Source organism: Polypterus senegalus, chromosome 15 (genome assembly GCF_016835505.1).
Source record: "Polypterus senegalus isolate Bchr_013 chromosome 15, ASM1683550v1, whole genome shotgun sequence".
NCBI lineage: Eukaryota > Metazoa > Chordata > Cladistia > Polypteriformes > Polypteridae > Polypterus > Polypterus senegalus.
The window spans coordinates 25,815,520-25,830,698 of record NC_053168.1 but is presented as its reverse complement, the minus strand read 5'-3'; the positions used below and the strand labels follow the sequence as shown (position 1 = coordinate 25,830,698).

Below are 15,179 nucleotides of genomic sequence, written 5' to 3'. Positions count from 1 at the left end.
AAAAATCACATAAGAGAAAATAACTTAGCTTTCTTTAATGACGATTTACTCGGCATTACAGACAGGAAGCCATAGCAAGACATTACCAAGATGGATCTTCATCTATACAGTCTGACATTTTTCGTCGCTGCGCTGGAAGGGTTTTCAGGATGGATGATGATATCACCCATTCATCCGTCGGCTTCAAAGTATTTGGCTGCTGTCCAAGTCTTTTGTACTGGTTCCTCCACGTGCAGGCCCCCAAGTCGGCGAATAGTCCATTTCCAAACAAGGAAAGAAGATTTTGTGCTGACTTTTAACATAGGACAAAATAGTATACACCTGTCTTTAGGCTGACTATACATTCCTCCAGCTGTCTTTGTCTATCTTGGCCTATGCTTTCCCCAGCAATTCTAAATGCTGAGAGCCCCTGTATGCTAACTTTGGCCTGGCCTGTACATGTGAGTGGATTTATAAAATAATTTTTGTACAGAGCACAGTGACATTAAACTTATATTCTGATTACAAATACTAAAAAAATTTCTAAACTGCCAAATTAGTTGTGTCAAGTTTATTCTAGGGCATAACGTGACAGTATCCTCTGGTAGCCCTTGTAACAACTTCTTCATTAAGCGTAATCTTCCATTGGAAGGGACAAATCCAAGTATACAAAGAAAATGTTTTCATACCTATTTTTGCTTTGCAAACCACAGTGAAGCTGCATATAATGGTTAGATTTCATGAAGACCATTTTCAAACGTGCTCTGTTCTTCCAGACTTAGCTGCTATATTATTTGCATTCATTCCAATTACACCTCGTAGAAGGCTGCGTAGTTGGGTGGGGCTGGATATTTGTGAAGTGCAATCACAGTCTTGGCCATTCTCGTAGCTCATGATGCGTCCATGTGGTATGTATCAGTTATTTTATCATGTGTGTTTCTCATGTGTCTTCTTGAATTCTTTTTAGAATTTTGCCTCCAAAAAGATTGTGAAAAATGCCCAACAAAGGTCAAAAAAGTATTCCTTTGAATGTACAACCTTTAGTACATACCGTCTATACTCAAGGATAAGTTCTCCCGCAGATAAGTCTGGACTTGATTTTATCGTTTTAATTTGTGGTATTTTATAATGTTGGTTGTATAAGTTGAATGCGGAAAACTCACGCTATTGGTCCAAGAGATTATGATCTGCTAACGCCCACATGAGAGAGTAACCATGGAGAACACTGCCTTTTTTTTTCTATGTGGGTGTGGCAATGCGTTGCATCAGCACATGCTCCTAACCTCTCTCTCTCTCTATTGTGCCTATGTGACCACACGGTAATACCCGGACTATTCCGAAGCAACATTTTCAGTGATTTGTGTTTTTTGTATCTCATACTCTCATACACCTTTATCGTAAGAGCATCCTTTATGTACAATAGATCATTCGATCAGAAGAAAATATGATTTTCAATTAAACATCTTTGAAGTGGCGAAATAAATTGGTAAATGCACTGCTGCATCTGAGAAACTGATGCGAGATTGGAGGAGGCAGGAAGATGTAAAAAAAAAAAAAAATTAAGTGTCACATTTTTGAAAGGGTGTATAAGTTGGGGTCTGATTTCATGATCAATTTTTCGGGTTTCAAGACCCGACTTATATTTGAGTATATATGGCAAGTGTAGGTAAATAGATTTTTTTAAATAGTATAAAATGAAACAGGGATTCGTTTGATGACTAATGTTATTATTGAACTAATTCTGCTCATTTTGGACTTATATAGGGACAGTGTTTTTGGGATAGGGAACATTTTAATTTTTTTTTCTATTTATATGAATGGCAATTAAGTATTTGTGTTATTAAAATACATGTTATGAAGAGTTTTCAGGAATGGATTAGCTTTGCAAAACAGTGAATGCCTGTATAAACTTAAGTTAATTTATGGAACTACTAAACAGTAGGCACATAAGGAATTAAACAAGTAATTTTAAAAGCTGAGTGAGCAAGTGGGACATAATCTTGCAGTTCCTTTGAAGTTACCTATCAAGTAACTTATTTTCAAGTACTGGACATATTTTAAGTACTTATTTTCACGGTACAAAAAATGCTAACAAGAGTGTGAAACCTTTATTTTCTTTTTTTGACAGCTTTACCAACACAAGGAGCAATAATTAGAAAAAAGGGAACTGTAAATTTGCTATATTGATTTTAAAAACTAAACCTACCAATTTGCTATATTGTTGATTTTTAATACTAAAGTGAACAACTACACTTGATAACAAAATTGAAAATGGAAATAATAGTCAGAGCAGAACTAATAAAATAAATATACTTTCAGACTGGAAATTGAAGAAGATATGATTAAACAGTTTCAGATAATGTTGTACTCTGTTATGTTATGTTATGTTATTGTAATGTTGACTGATGGTGCAAACCCAGTTACCCCCCGCTCACCCTGTGCAGCAATAGCAGGAGCAGAAAGACGGTAGCTGGTACTGCAGCTTATCGAACACAGGACAAAATAAGCGCCAAAGTAGAGGGGACAAAACCCTGTGGATCATGGGAGGTTCAGAAGGATAGTGAAATAGCAAAAGACAGATAGGAGAAAACATTGCTAGCTAGAGTTCTGAGCAAGGCCCTTTTGATATTTGTTATTTTATGCTATGCCCAGGACCTTAACATTGGGCTGACAAGAGGGAAAGCGATTGAATTAACAAAGCAAGGTGCTCCAGCATCTATCAAATGCTCATCTGGTGTCCTGTGTGATTCCTTTGAGGGTTGCTACATTATGTTATGTTATGTAGAATAACCAGAAACCCTCTTTTGATAGGAAAGCTGACTTAATATAAGCTGGACCTATCAGAATATCCGCTGTCTAAAGTACGTTTGGAGGACTGCTGGCAGAAACAGTGGCAAAAGGGTTTTCTTTAAATTTGCATATTTAATTAATTAATTGTATTTTGTTCTATCTACTCAACCTACACTATATGGAAAAAAGTATATGGACAATCCTTCAAACAATTCATCTGTTCCATTGTTAACAGGTACATAAAATCAAGCACATAGCCATGCATAGGAGGCCACCTTTGCCACAAGTCAGCACGTGAAATTTCTGCTCTGCTACATTTGCTAGATTAGGGCGGAGTGGTAGCTCTAAGGCTAAGGATTTGCACTGGCAATCAGAAGGTTGCCGGTTCGAATGCAATTGCTCCGTCCTGGGTATGACATTAACCTGCATCCAGCCCTGCATGTAGGCCCTCCAACCTGCAGGGTAAAACCTCAGGGTTGGTGGCAGAATTGGCACTCCAGCCACCATAGAAAACCTCACACTGGTTCCATTCCATCTGAACTATGTGGTGCTGAGGTCACCTGTCGCATGTCTGGCACTCAGATCCCATTCTGGTATCCTGAGTTGGTTTGTCATGTGCTAGGTGCAGCAATGCGCTAAGAGTGCATGCTCCTAACCTCTCTCTCTCTCTCTAGATTTTCCACAGTCAACTAGAGGTGGAGTTATTGTGAAGTGGAAGTGTTGAGAAGGAATAACAGTTCAGTGACAACATGGTACACCACACAAATTGAAGGCAGAGAGGGCAGAGACAGATCTTCAACTCAAAAGTTCAATATTATGGGAAAGCACTTCTTGCTTAAGATGTAATTTTTACAGAACAATGTTTTAGCAAAAAATGCATGTTTTAAACATACAACTGGATAATTGATGAATGGTTTATGTGACATGAGTAAAGTAAAAATATTTATTTTCTTTTTTCCGTGTATGTTTTTCACATTGTTTTCCATTGTAGGATATTATATTATACTAGACATTAAGCCCGTTACAATAATGGGCGCTAGAACAGTAGTGCATAAACATTAGTATGAACAGTCTATATTAAATGGCAAGGGACCTTGTATGTGGCTGTAATATGCGTCATTGTATTGTATGCCTTTAATTTTTTCTCTCAGTAATATTGGTTTGTATTTCCGAAAAATGCCTGTAATTTTGTCTGACAGTATTACAGTGGAACCTCGGTTCACGACCATAATTCTTTCCAAAACTTTGGTTGTAACCCGATTTGGTCGTGAACCGAAGTAATTTCCCCCATAGGATTGTATGTAAATACAATTAATCCATTTCAGACTGTATGAACTGTATGTAAATATGTATATTTTTAAGTTTTTAAGCACAAATATGGTTAATTATACCACTGAATGCACAGTGTAATAGTAAAATAAATGTAAAAACACTGAATAACACTAAGAAAACCTTAAACAACAGAGAAAACTAACACTGCAAGAGTTCGCGCTATAGCCTTACAACTTAATAAACAACCAAGAAAAGTAACATTGCAACAATGCATGTGTGCGCCTGCGTGTGTGTGTGTCTCTCTTAAGTGCGCGCCTCTGTGTCTGTGTGTGTGTGTCTGTCTGTCTCTCTCTCTCGCGCCTGTGTGTCTGTCTGTCTCGTGCGTGCCTGTGTGTGTGTGTCTATCTGTCTCGCGCGTGCCTGTGTGTGTGTGTCTGTCTCTCGTGTGCACGCACCTGTGTGTGTCTCTCTCGCTGCGCAGGAATGCACAGGAAGAGACTGAACACCTGCCATGTGGCCCTGCGCATGCGCACTTCACCAGAAGACACACACACGGACACCTGGATGCACACAGGGGTTTTATTAAAGAGGATTATATTATATTATATTATATTATATTATATTATATTATATTATACCAGTAAGGGCGGACTGCACGATAACGTGCAGTGAATACACTTGACTTGAGCATTCCTAGTTTTCATTCTCTTTCTCTGTACGTTTATCATTCGTATGCTCAGAGGTTGATGCGCTTGCTGCTTCGTGAGCAGCTCGTTTTCTCCACTCTAGTGGCCCGCTTCTTCTTTCATCAGCATCTTTTCCGCTTAAAACATATCAAGTCAGTTTTTGTGTTGCAATTACTTGGTACATTTTCTTAATTTTTTACTTAAGCTGGCACTTAAGTCTTCAATCTGCTTCAAGAATAATTTAAGTTATGAAGAGGTAGGGGAAGTGATGGCACTGCCGAGAGTTGATTCTACAATAAAATTAAATAAAATAAAAAGAGGAATAACAATTATCACTCCGAAAACGAACAGTAGAGTTCACGTAGTATATGTGTACCAAATTTCAGGTCAATAGGTCAATCGCTTTGCGAACTACAGGTGATTTAAAATACTGGACAGACAAACAAACAGCCATGGTATCATATTATATAAGAATGTTATATTATATTATATTATTTACCATTGGTTTGTACTATATCATAAAACCTCCATTAAAACATAACAGCAAAATGTTTTTTCAGCCATTACTACAAAGTACGGACGTTTAAAACAGTGGTTTTCAACCTTTTTTTTCCTCGGGACCCAGTTTTAGCTATATTTGGTCAGTGATGACCCTAGGCAACATTTTCCTTTGTAATACATAATAAAATTGTACATTGGTGAATTATGGTACTCTTTATGTTGTCGTCCTTGGTAGACATATTGGCATACTCCTGTTACATCAGAGATCTGGTCCCTTTTGTTGTAACAAACATAACAATACATGTATATAATAGCAAAGAATGGGGGGGTTAGTCATACTTGGTGTTTGGAGCGTTCAGATACAGCAAGAAGAGAAATGATGAAACAAACTTTTTTTTTAATTTAATTTAAGCTGGTGAGCCATAATACTCTTAACTGGGTTACATGTAAATCCACTGTTATTCAATATTGCATAATAATACAATGTGAAAACTACTATGGGAGGTGAATATTTTTTGTTTCTCTTTATTAAATGCAAATTAGATTTTTAAACCAACAATTTATCAAAAATGAAACATCATTGAATGGTTGTCATTAAGTGACAGTATATAAAATCAGTATACGCCTTTATCGTAAAATTGTACAAATTATCTAGCAAGTCTCAAGCCTCTTGTTAAGATGCTAAGAGCAGACATTAGAAACGAGACAAAACAGGAAACTCAACATATACAGTGCAGGATGATGAGACTGTGTCTGTGGTTTATAGAACTGTGACTTTATAAAACAACACTGACTTTATCTGGATGTCTCTGCTATGCAGTTTAGGTCAAGGTGTTTGATATGCAAAAACACACATAAAATGTTTTAGCCAGGAACAGTTTTGTAAAATAAATCCATTCAATATTTTTTAATCTTTCATATTTACTCATGAAAATGAAGCTTGCCTGATTAGGAGAAGGTTTTGCAAGTCTCTTTACACCTGACATTGATTCCTCATGATGACATTTAAATGACATCTGCATTACTTCAACTGTAGTATTTCCCTGCCCTCTGTCAGCTCTCATAAGATGAAGACAGCCTTTAAATGAAGTTAACTGAAGCTTTTAATAATTATTTTGCACAACAATGACATTTTGAAAACACATACTACTTATTGCAAATATTGGGATGTTCACCTCCAATGCTGTGGGATTCTTTAAACAAATCTGTCAAATAATTTCACACTCACATTTAATTAGTTCAAGATTCATAATCTCTTTCACTTAACATTAACTGAATTAAGATACAGTAAATACAAGTTACATGAGTTTGTGTTGAAAGATATCTCATAAAGCTATTACAATATTTTATCGTGCCATACAAGCTGTGGATCCATATGCTATTTTGCTCCACAGCATTGTTACAGACATTCCATCTGAATCAGGATTAAGCCAGATTGGACTATTGTGTCACAAATCTAGTTCACCAAGTTTTAATCCTGCATCTGGTTTATGTCTGTGAAGAGTTTGTATGTCTGCTCCTGGTACTCTTGTTTTCCTTCTAATACACCATAAAGATAACATTTGAGTAGAATTTTGAAGGTTGATAAAATTCTACAGTCTAGCATGCTACATAGTACTGTAACTTATTTGATGACTGTTCTGTGTCAAGAAAGACATCTTTAATAATAACTAATAGTAATAATAATAATAATACATTTTGTTTATATAGTGCCTTTCTCATGCTTTGCAAAATTTACCCACAACATGTTTCCATCTGAATGCATGATTGTCTCCGTGTGTGTGTGGATGCAAAGGACTGGTGCCTCTGTTTAGGGTTGCTTCCTGCCTTGCTGCCAGATGGTTTAAAAATTAATACATGTACTTATAGATATACAGATGTTTACATAGCATAGATAGTATAGCAGGAAGTACTACTGTTTCATTATCATTGACCCAACATCATTAGTTCAAATACTGTGTCCCATTGTTGTCTGTATGGACTTTGCAATCTCCTTCGGTTTGTGTGGGTTTTCCTTTTAGTACTCCAGTTTGTATCTCACATCCTCAAAGATGTGCAAGTTAGGTTAATTGATGACTTTAAAGTAAGTGTTAGTGGGTGGTGAGTGGGGCCTTGCTTGAATCCCATGGCTGATTTGAGCATTCTTTCTGATCATGTGTATCCCTTTGTGGCCGATTTTATCTATCTTCTACTGGCTACTTCTATTATGATAATCCAACATGTCACAAAGCACAGGTAGTCTCAAACTGCTTTCCAGTCACCAGCCCCAACAAGAACACATTTGGGATGTGGTAGAACGGGGGATTCTCAGCATTAATGTGCAGCTGAAAAATCTGAAGAAATTGCCTAATACAATCATGTCAACATGGACGCGAAGCTCAAAGGAATGTTTTCAACATGTTCTGGGATCCATAGTAATAATTTAATAGTTTTATTTATAAGGCACTTTACATTTGTAATAAATCTCAAAGTGCTACATAAAAAAAATTAACAAAGACAAATCAAGATAAAAACGTAGATAAAACAACGATAATTAGTGGCATTCCTGTTAATATGCTTTCCTAAATAGAAAAGTCTTTGGCTGTTTTTATAAACAGCCCACAATCTGCTGTGTTCTCAGGTGCTCTGGTAGGGCTTTCCAGAACCGTGGAACAGCGACTGCAAAGGCTCGGTCACCCATTGTACGAAGTTTGGTCAGAGAGGGGCAAAGGAGGTAGGTATTTGCAGAACGGAGGTTTCTTGAAGTGGATTGTAATATAAGGAGTTCCTTAAGATATTGTGGAGCATTTCCGTGAATACACTGATTAGTAAGCAAACAGAGTTTGTATTCAATACGGAGGTGAATAGGGAGCCAATGAAGTGACCGAGGGATTAGTGAAATATGTTAATATTTCCGCACCCTCATCAGGATCCTTGCAGCACTATTTTGAATTTGTTGGAGCTTTTGAAGGCTCTTGTTAGGTATCCCGATGAGGAGTGCATTACAATAGTCCAGCCTGGAGAACACAAAAGGCATGAAACAGCTTTTCAGCATCACAAAGGGAGAGGCAAGGACGAACTTTGGCTATGTTTCGGAGATGAAGGAATGCAATTTTACAGAGGCGATGGACATGTGTATCAAATGACAGATGGGAGTCTAATTTGACAACCAAATTTGTAACAGAGGGGGAGAGGGTAATGGTATGACCAGAAAAGGAAATACAATTTACAAAAGAACGAAGTTGATGGGGTTAACAATTAAAAGAGCTTCAGTTTTGGTGCTGTTCAGCTTAAGGAGTAGTATGAGTAATTCTGATACTAAAAGGAGGCCCTACCCAGTATTAGTATAGTGGACCTAAGAATTTGCTCAGTGAGAATATATTGCATGTTATGCATACATTTGCTGGTATTGTACCTCTTATTGCCAACTGTTCTGAGGACACATGCAAGAAAGTGTTTCTTTGTACTACATACACATGATAATAAACTCGACTTAAAAACCTACGATGAGGCAAACAGACTTACTCGTAGACAAAAACTGTAATCCAATAGGTCAATGAGATTGTTTTCTAATTCAGTTGAGAATAACACTCTGTATGTTCCTGGTGTCTTCGATGAGATCTCTCTTTGAAAGTTAAAAAACATTCTGACGGCTGATGGAAATTATAGTCCCCATGTTGGCACTGGATGTTGGGTTGCCCCCTCCCATTATAACCCCTCTCTTGAATATACCATATAGCTTATATTTTAAGTTAGACCAATGTCAACATGCATGCAAATTTTGAAAATGAAAGAATCAGTTCTGCCATTTTTGCATGATTGGCAAACAGACAAACAAACAGACATCCAATTAGCTTAAAATTTTATTTATATAAATTAACAAATTCATGTGTAAGGGTTATGGTTAGGTTTCGGGTTATGAAAGTGCTCAGTTAGGAATAATTAGGTCTCAGAAAATCTTTATAAAATGTTTTGTTTCTCTTTTTGTAATGTTATTGTTTTTATAAATTACATTACAATTAATAAATAACATATCAATACAAAAACCAATATTAGGGCAGCACAGTGGCGAAGTGTTAGTACTTCAGCCTTGAAGTAAGGAGACCAGGGTTTGGGTCTCTGTGTGGAGTCTGAATGTTCTTCCTGTGTCTACAATGATTTCCTCCAGGTGCTTTATGGTGCTTTTCCACTGCATAGTACGGCACGACACGGATCAGTTCAGCTCACTTTTGGGGGGTTTTCCACTGGGAACAGTACCTGGTACCTGGTCCTTTTTTAGTACCACCTCAGCCGAGGTTCCAAGCGCGCCGAACCGTTACCAAAACGTGACGTGTAAACTGCTGGTCACTGATTGGCCGGAGAAAATCGTCATTACTGAGTCACTGGCTATTCTTTTCTTTAAAGGTACACACACGCGGAAGTTTGTGTCCCATCTCTCCATCGCTGGACGCAGTTTGTTGCATAAGTGGATGAATGTTTCTTCAGACATTCGAAAGTTCTCCAGCCACTGAGTGTTTGTAAAACCGGGAACAATCACATCCCACAACTCTGAAGCACGGTTAAATGTCCAAACAGATGGTCTGTTGCGGTGACTTTTTTGCAAAATGTGAAAGATCTGTAATATACAGAATCAGCATTTTAATGTTACACTGGCAGTTAAGTTCATTTTATGCTTTGCAACAGTGATAAAAGTTAGCTAGTGATGTGCTTTTTTTAGATGCTTACCCTTATGCGTTGTCGAGCTAAAGTGTTGTCGTTGTCTGCGTGTTGTTGTAAAAGTTCCACGGTGTCACGGCAGTAGAGGCGCCGCAACTATAACGACACGTGAATAATCCCACCCACTCTAAAGCGGTACTAAACTGCAGTCGAAACGCAAACCGAGCCGAACTGAGCCGAACCAAGGTGAGCTGTACTGAACCGTGCTGTGCCGTACTATGCAGTGGAAAAGCGCCTTTAGTTTCCTCACACAGTCCAAAGACATGCAGTTTAGGCGAATTGGCGACACTAAATTGGTCTTAGTGTGTATATGGTGTGTGCGTGTGTGCAGGCACCCTTTCTCTGGAGGTGACCCTGGTCTGGATTAAGTGGGTTGGAAAATGACGTGACAACCACTATAATGTTACATCTTATTCAAATCAACTTTGATTCTCCCAGGCTATCTAGAGAGTAAGAAATCAGAAGATGTAATATGTAGTTATCATTCGAAAACAAATCCTAAAGGTCAGTAAAGGTGCAGTTTGATTAAATAAATATGTAGAACATTAACACATTTCTGCCAAATTCTAATGACAGCTGAGAATTAGATTTTTTCTTCTTGTTTTATGTACTTTAGGGCTCTCTTTCTTATTTTTTATTAATCATCCACTTGAAAGAGATAAGGATGCATACCAGCAATGTAACGTAAATCACCACTACAGATTTTTCGCTAAGCAGCAACATTCCATCAGGTATTATTTTAAACAGAGCTTTTAGAGGGTTAGAGTTTATTGTGTATTCAAAACTCTTTTAAAAATAAGTGAAAGTGTATTCTAATAAAGCCATATGCTGTTTTTTTTCCCTCTGTGTACTTCAGTTTTCCTGCTACATCTTAATAATACCCTTGTTAGCTTCATTAGAAAGTCTAAAATGGATCAGTATGAGTTAGCTGTGAGACTTAGACTTCAACGAGGGTTGTTTCCTGCCTCGTGGTCAATTTTGCTGGAATCGGTTTCTATCTCTTCACCCCAATTTACATTTTGTAGGTTAAATAATGGATGAATGGGTTTTACTGACTTCTGATTCCTGCCTCTATATCTAGTGGAAGAACAGGGGATGTAATTTCCTTAATGTCTTTCATAAGGTGTTTCTTAATTCATGTAATTAGCACAGCATAATTAAAAAGCTTGCAATCACTAGAAAATCTGTGTTTTTTGTTTATAACCTCATGGTTATAGCTAATACATTATAAGCATGAAGAATAGTACCATTTCTATGCAAATATGTTCACTGTTGTTTCAATCCTCAGTGTACATTCAAGAGTTACAAAGCCGGCAGCTTTGTCTAAGTATTTCTTTTGCCCTCTCTCCAGGGTCATCAGAAACAGACAGTTCGATGTGTCATAATGATATTAAGTAATGAATAGTGATTGGTATGAAATTATTTCACCCTGCATGCCATCAACCCATTATGTGTGGTTAATCAACAGCATATGACTGCCAGACGATACAAAAGCCCTTGCCAAAAAGATTTTAATTCATCAAAGTCTACACGAACCTCTTCCCAAAGTATTAACACACATTTGCATACTGCCGTGCAAGTGGAGAAGAGGTCTGCTTGAAAAGATTCATATATTCAAGACTGCCTGTCATGCACCACCTGGTTACTCATGTAATGAAACTGAGTTTAAACAGCAGAATATATTTTATTTATTATATCCACAGAATGTAAAAATTGCACTTTATGCAGAAGTGTCTGCATTTGTTTTTAAGGTATTTTTCTGGCATAGTTCATGTGAGACTTTGCAACATTGAAGCCCTGCTGTTGTCATGTGACATTCACTTGTCCTTTGGGGCTATCCAGTCTGTAATTCTTTATACTGTATAATAACACTGTGTGTGTGTGTGTGTGCACTATGGTTTTGGCCCTCTTGGCAAGAATGACATAAAGTGGCAAAAAATATAAAAATAGAGATGATATTGAACTATAAATATGGAGGAGCAAAGAAGAAAGAAAAAGAAAAAAATAAATAAACATGTTAAGCAATAGTCTGTAGCCTCTTAAGTCCTAACTATACAGCAGGGGTCTGCAAAGTCCATCTTGAAGTGGCTGCCTCTACATCATGGTCTTCAATCCATTTTCAAGCAATCTGTGCAGTGTTCTCTAAGAGTTCTCCATGTCTTTCTCTCTCTCTTTGTGAATCTTTTTTTTTGCTTAATCTGCAAGAAAAGCTGCCATGTGAGAGTAGAATGATCACACGCATCTTGTTACTGCTTTCTGGACTGAATAAAGACTTAACACATTTAAGTTGTATGATTCTCTGTATCACTATAACCTCACTGGTCCAATTTTTGAAACACTATACTAATGCTGGGTAGGGCATCACTTTGCTCTCATAACAGCTTAAATTGTTCATTACGTGGACACCAGAAGATGTTGGAACCATTTATTTGAGTTTGTGGTCCATATTGATGTGATTGCTTCAATCGATGTCTGCGGATTTGTCAGCTGCACATATTTGCACTGAATCTCCCCTTTTAACACATTCCAAAGCTGTTCTACCGAATTCAGATCCAGTGATTAGGAAGGCCACTGAAGAACACTGAACTTAACACTGTTATGTTCATGACACCAGTTTGAGACAACTTGTGCTTTGTTACAAGGTGCATACTATATATTCTCACTGTGCAAATTCTTAGGAAAACTATACTATTACTGGGTGAGGCCTCTTTTTGCTTTCAAAAGAGCCTATGTTCTTCATACTATGGATTCTACAAGAACATTCCTTTGAGATTCTGGTCCATGTTGACATAATTGCATCATGCAATTTCTGCAGATTTGTCAGCTGCACATTCATGCTGTGAATCTCCCGTTTAACCACATCCCAAAGATATTCTATTGGATTAAGTTCAGGTGACTGAGAAGGCCACTGAAGAACATTGAACTCATTTTCATGTTCATGAAACCTGTTTGAGATGACTTTTGCTTTGTGATGTTGTGTATTACCATACTGGAAGTAGCCAGTAGATTGTTCAGCAACAATACAGTATGCAAATAGGCTTTGGCATTCAAGTGATGACTGACTGGTATTAACTAGAACAAAGTCTGCCAAGGAAACATTCACAACACCATTGCACTATCACCACCAGCCTGGACTATTGACACAATATTACAGTTTTTCTCGATTGCTAAGACACATTCCTGGAAAGCTGCTCTCCTTTTCCCTAAACTGTGAACATAAAACCCAATTTTCAAGCTACATTCACAAAACCTCTGACTCTTCTTGCAAAACCAAACTTTCACCCCAAAACAGTTCAATCTGTGCTCAAAACTGAACTATGCTGTCAAATCATGCCTCAAGTCAATCTAAATTAAATACTCTACTGAGTAGTCACTAAACACTACATAGAAAAAAGGAAAACACAATGCTCAGGACATGAAGCGGTAGAAATAAATGTTTATTTAGGCTAAATGCATGTTGCAAAACAAAATACCTGGGCATTTTTAACACTTGTACATAGAAAAAAGAATTTGCAAAAAAACAGAAATTCTGTGCATTTACATGTAGCACTTGTACATAAAAATAAAGCACAAAAATATACAAATGAAGTACAAAGAAAAGAAGTGCATTACTCCACAGCATCATTTCTCCGTACTGGGTCAGGCCACAGGACTTCATCTACATCACAGGCCACATTTTCTCTGGCCAGGCAACGGGGGAAAAAACCCCTGGCATGCCCTATCCAGGCTTGACATGCCTCCACACCCATGTCACCACAGGCCAGTTCCATGGCTTGCAGGAGATTTACCCTGGTATAAGGTTTGCATTCATATACCTTCCACCGCCATGAGGAGAAGAATTCTTCAATGGGGTTTAGGAAAGGGAGTACGGTGGAAGGCAAAGATTGATAAAACCTTGGCTCATATTGAACCACTCTCTAACCTGGAGGCCTCTGTGAAAACTCACATTGTCCCAAACAACGACATAGATGGACTGCTCATCCTGCTGCCCTAACAGAGCATTTTGCATGTGATTGAGGAAAATGAGGAGCTGGTGAGTGTTGTAGGGCCCTAGGTTGGCCTGATGGTGGACAACACCATGATTGCTGATGGCAGCACACAGTGTGACATTGCCATCACGCTGCCCAGGGACACCAACAATGGCCCGTTGGCCAATCACACTACGGCCTCTCCTTCTCCTTTTGGTGAGATTAAACCCAGCTTCATCCATGTAGATGTATTCATGGAGTTTTTCCATTGCATCCAGTTCAAAAACTCTCTGTAGGAATAGATATATATTTTTGTAAGTGATGTAGGCCAACTACAGTAAATCAGTACTTACAGTAACCAACATTTATGCGTCTGGATATATACCAACCTGTACATACTGGAATCTTTGCTCTTTGACTCTATCAGAGTTGCGTTCAAAGGGCACTCTGTACAGCTGTTTCATGCGCAGTCTGTTGCGCTTGAGGACACGGTCAACAGTAGAGAGGCTGACACTGTCAATACCCTCAAAATGCACATGGTCCTCAATGATCCTCAGCTGAATTTCACGCAGTTTAATGGTGTTGTTCTCACGGACCATGTCGACAATTAGGGTCTCTTGGTGTGGGGAGAACATAGATGTCCTACCACCCCATGTGGCAGTCTTTCAATTCTACAAAAGAGAACATGCACTTACAAAAATACATACATGGAATAGGCCTACAAACAGTCAGACTAACCCTCCATTACAATACTACAGTACACTGGCACAGTGCTGTACTGAAACATGTTTACTGTGGTACAGTATACAGGTATAGTACAGTCATTGTACATATGTAATTGTTGTCAACATTTACATACTATAATGTCAAAAAAGGTAACTACCTGTTCTCTTCTCTAAATCTTCGGATTATGGTGGACACAGTGAATCTACTGATGTTTGGTTGTATCCTTAGTCCAGCCTCCTTTATTGTCATACCATAGACAAGAACATGGTCAATCACAGTAGCTCTGATTTCATCAGATATTACTGTTCTTTGTCCTCGCTGACCACCTCGACCACCTTGACCTGCTCGACCTCCTCTTACACGAACTCCTCTTCTTAGATTTCTATCCATTGTAGTGCCTCACAAACCAGTGCTCTGGCTTATATGTACCCTCACATCATTAGCCACAAGTGTGATAAATTTTGAGTTGTTGTGTTCAACCGGTGACAACTGAGCTTTAATTGTGTTTGACTTTTGCCACCTGTGCTCACCATTATGCAACACAGGTACATCACAATGACAA

At 38.1% G+C, this 15,179-nt stretch overlaps 1 protein-coding gene across 1 annotated transcript; it reads right to left on the bottom strand.

The window, feature by feature from the left end:
• Window positions 1-13,531: 13,531 nt before the first annotated feature.
• On the bottom strand, window positions 13,532-14,532 carry LOC120516116. Its single transcript, XM_039737574.1, has 3 exons — window positions 14,281-14,532; window positions 13,870-14,181; window positions 13,532-13,738 (listed from the first exon to the last, which is right to left on the bottom strand). Exons 1-3 carry the CDS (start codon window positions 14,524-14,526, stop codon window positions 13,532-13,534), a joined length of 765 nt encoding a protein of 254 aa, XP_039593508.1. The 5' UTR covers window positions 14,527-14,532.
• Between the last annotated feature and the right edge of the window lie 647 nt (window positions 14,533-15,179).

Excerpts from the sequence above, each read along its gene's own strand:
- LOC120516116 (XM_039737574.1), bottom strand. The coding sequence starts at position 14,526 with ATGTTCTCCCCACACCAAGAGACCCTAATTGTCGACATGGTCCGTGAG. Across the intron at positions 14,182-14,280 it reads AAAGATTCCAGTATGTACAG|AGAGTTTTTGAACTGGATGC; the intron begins GTTGGTATATAT and ends CTATTCCTACAG. Across the intron at positions 13,739-13,869 it reads ATGTCGTTGTTTGGGACAAT|GTATATGAATGCAAACCTTA; the intron begins GTGAGTTTTCAC and ends TGGCGGTGGAAG.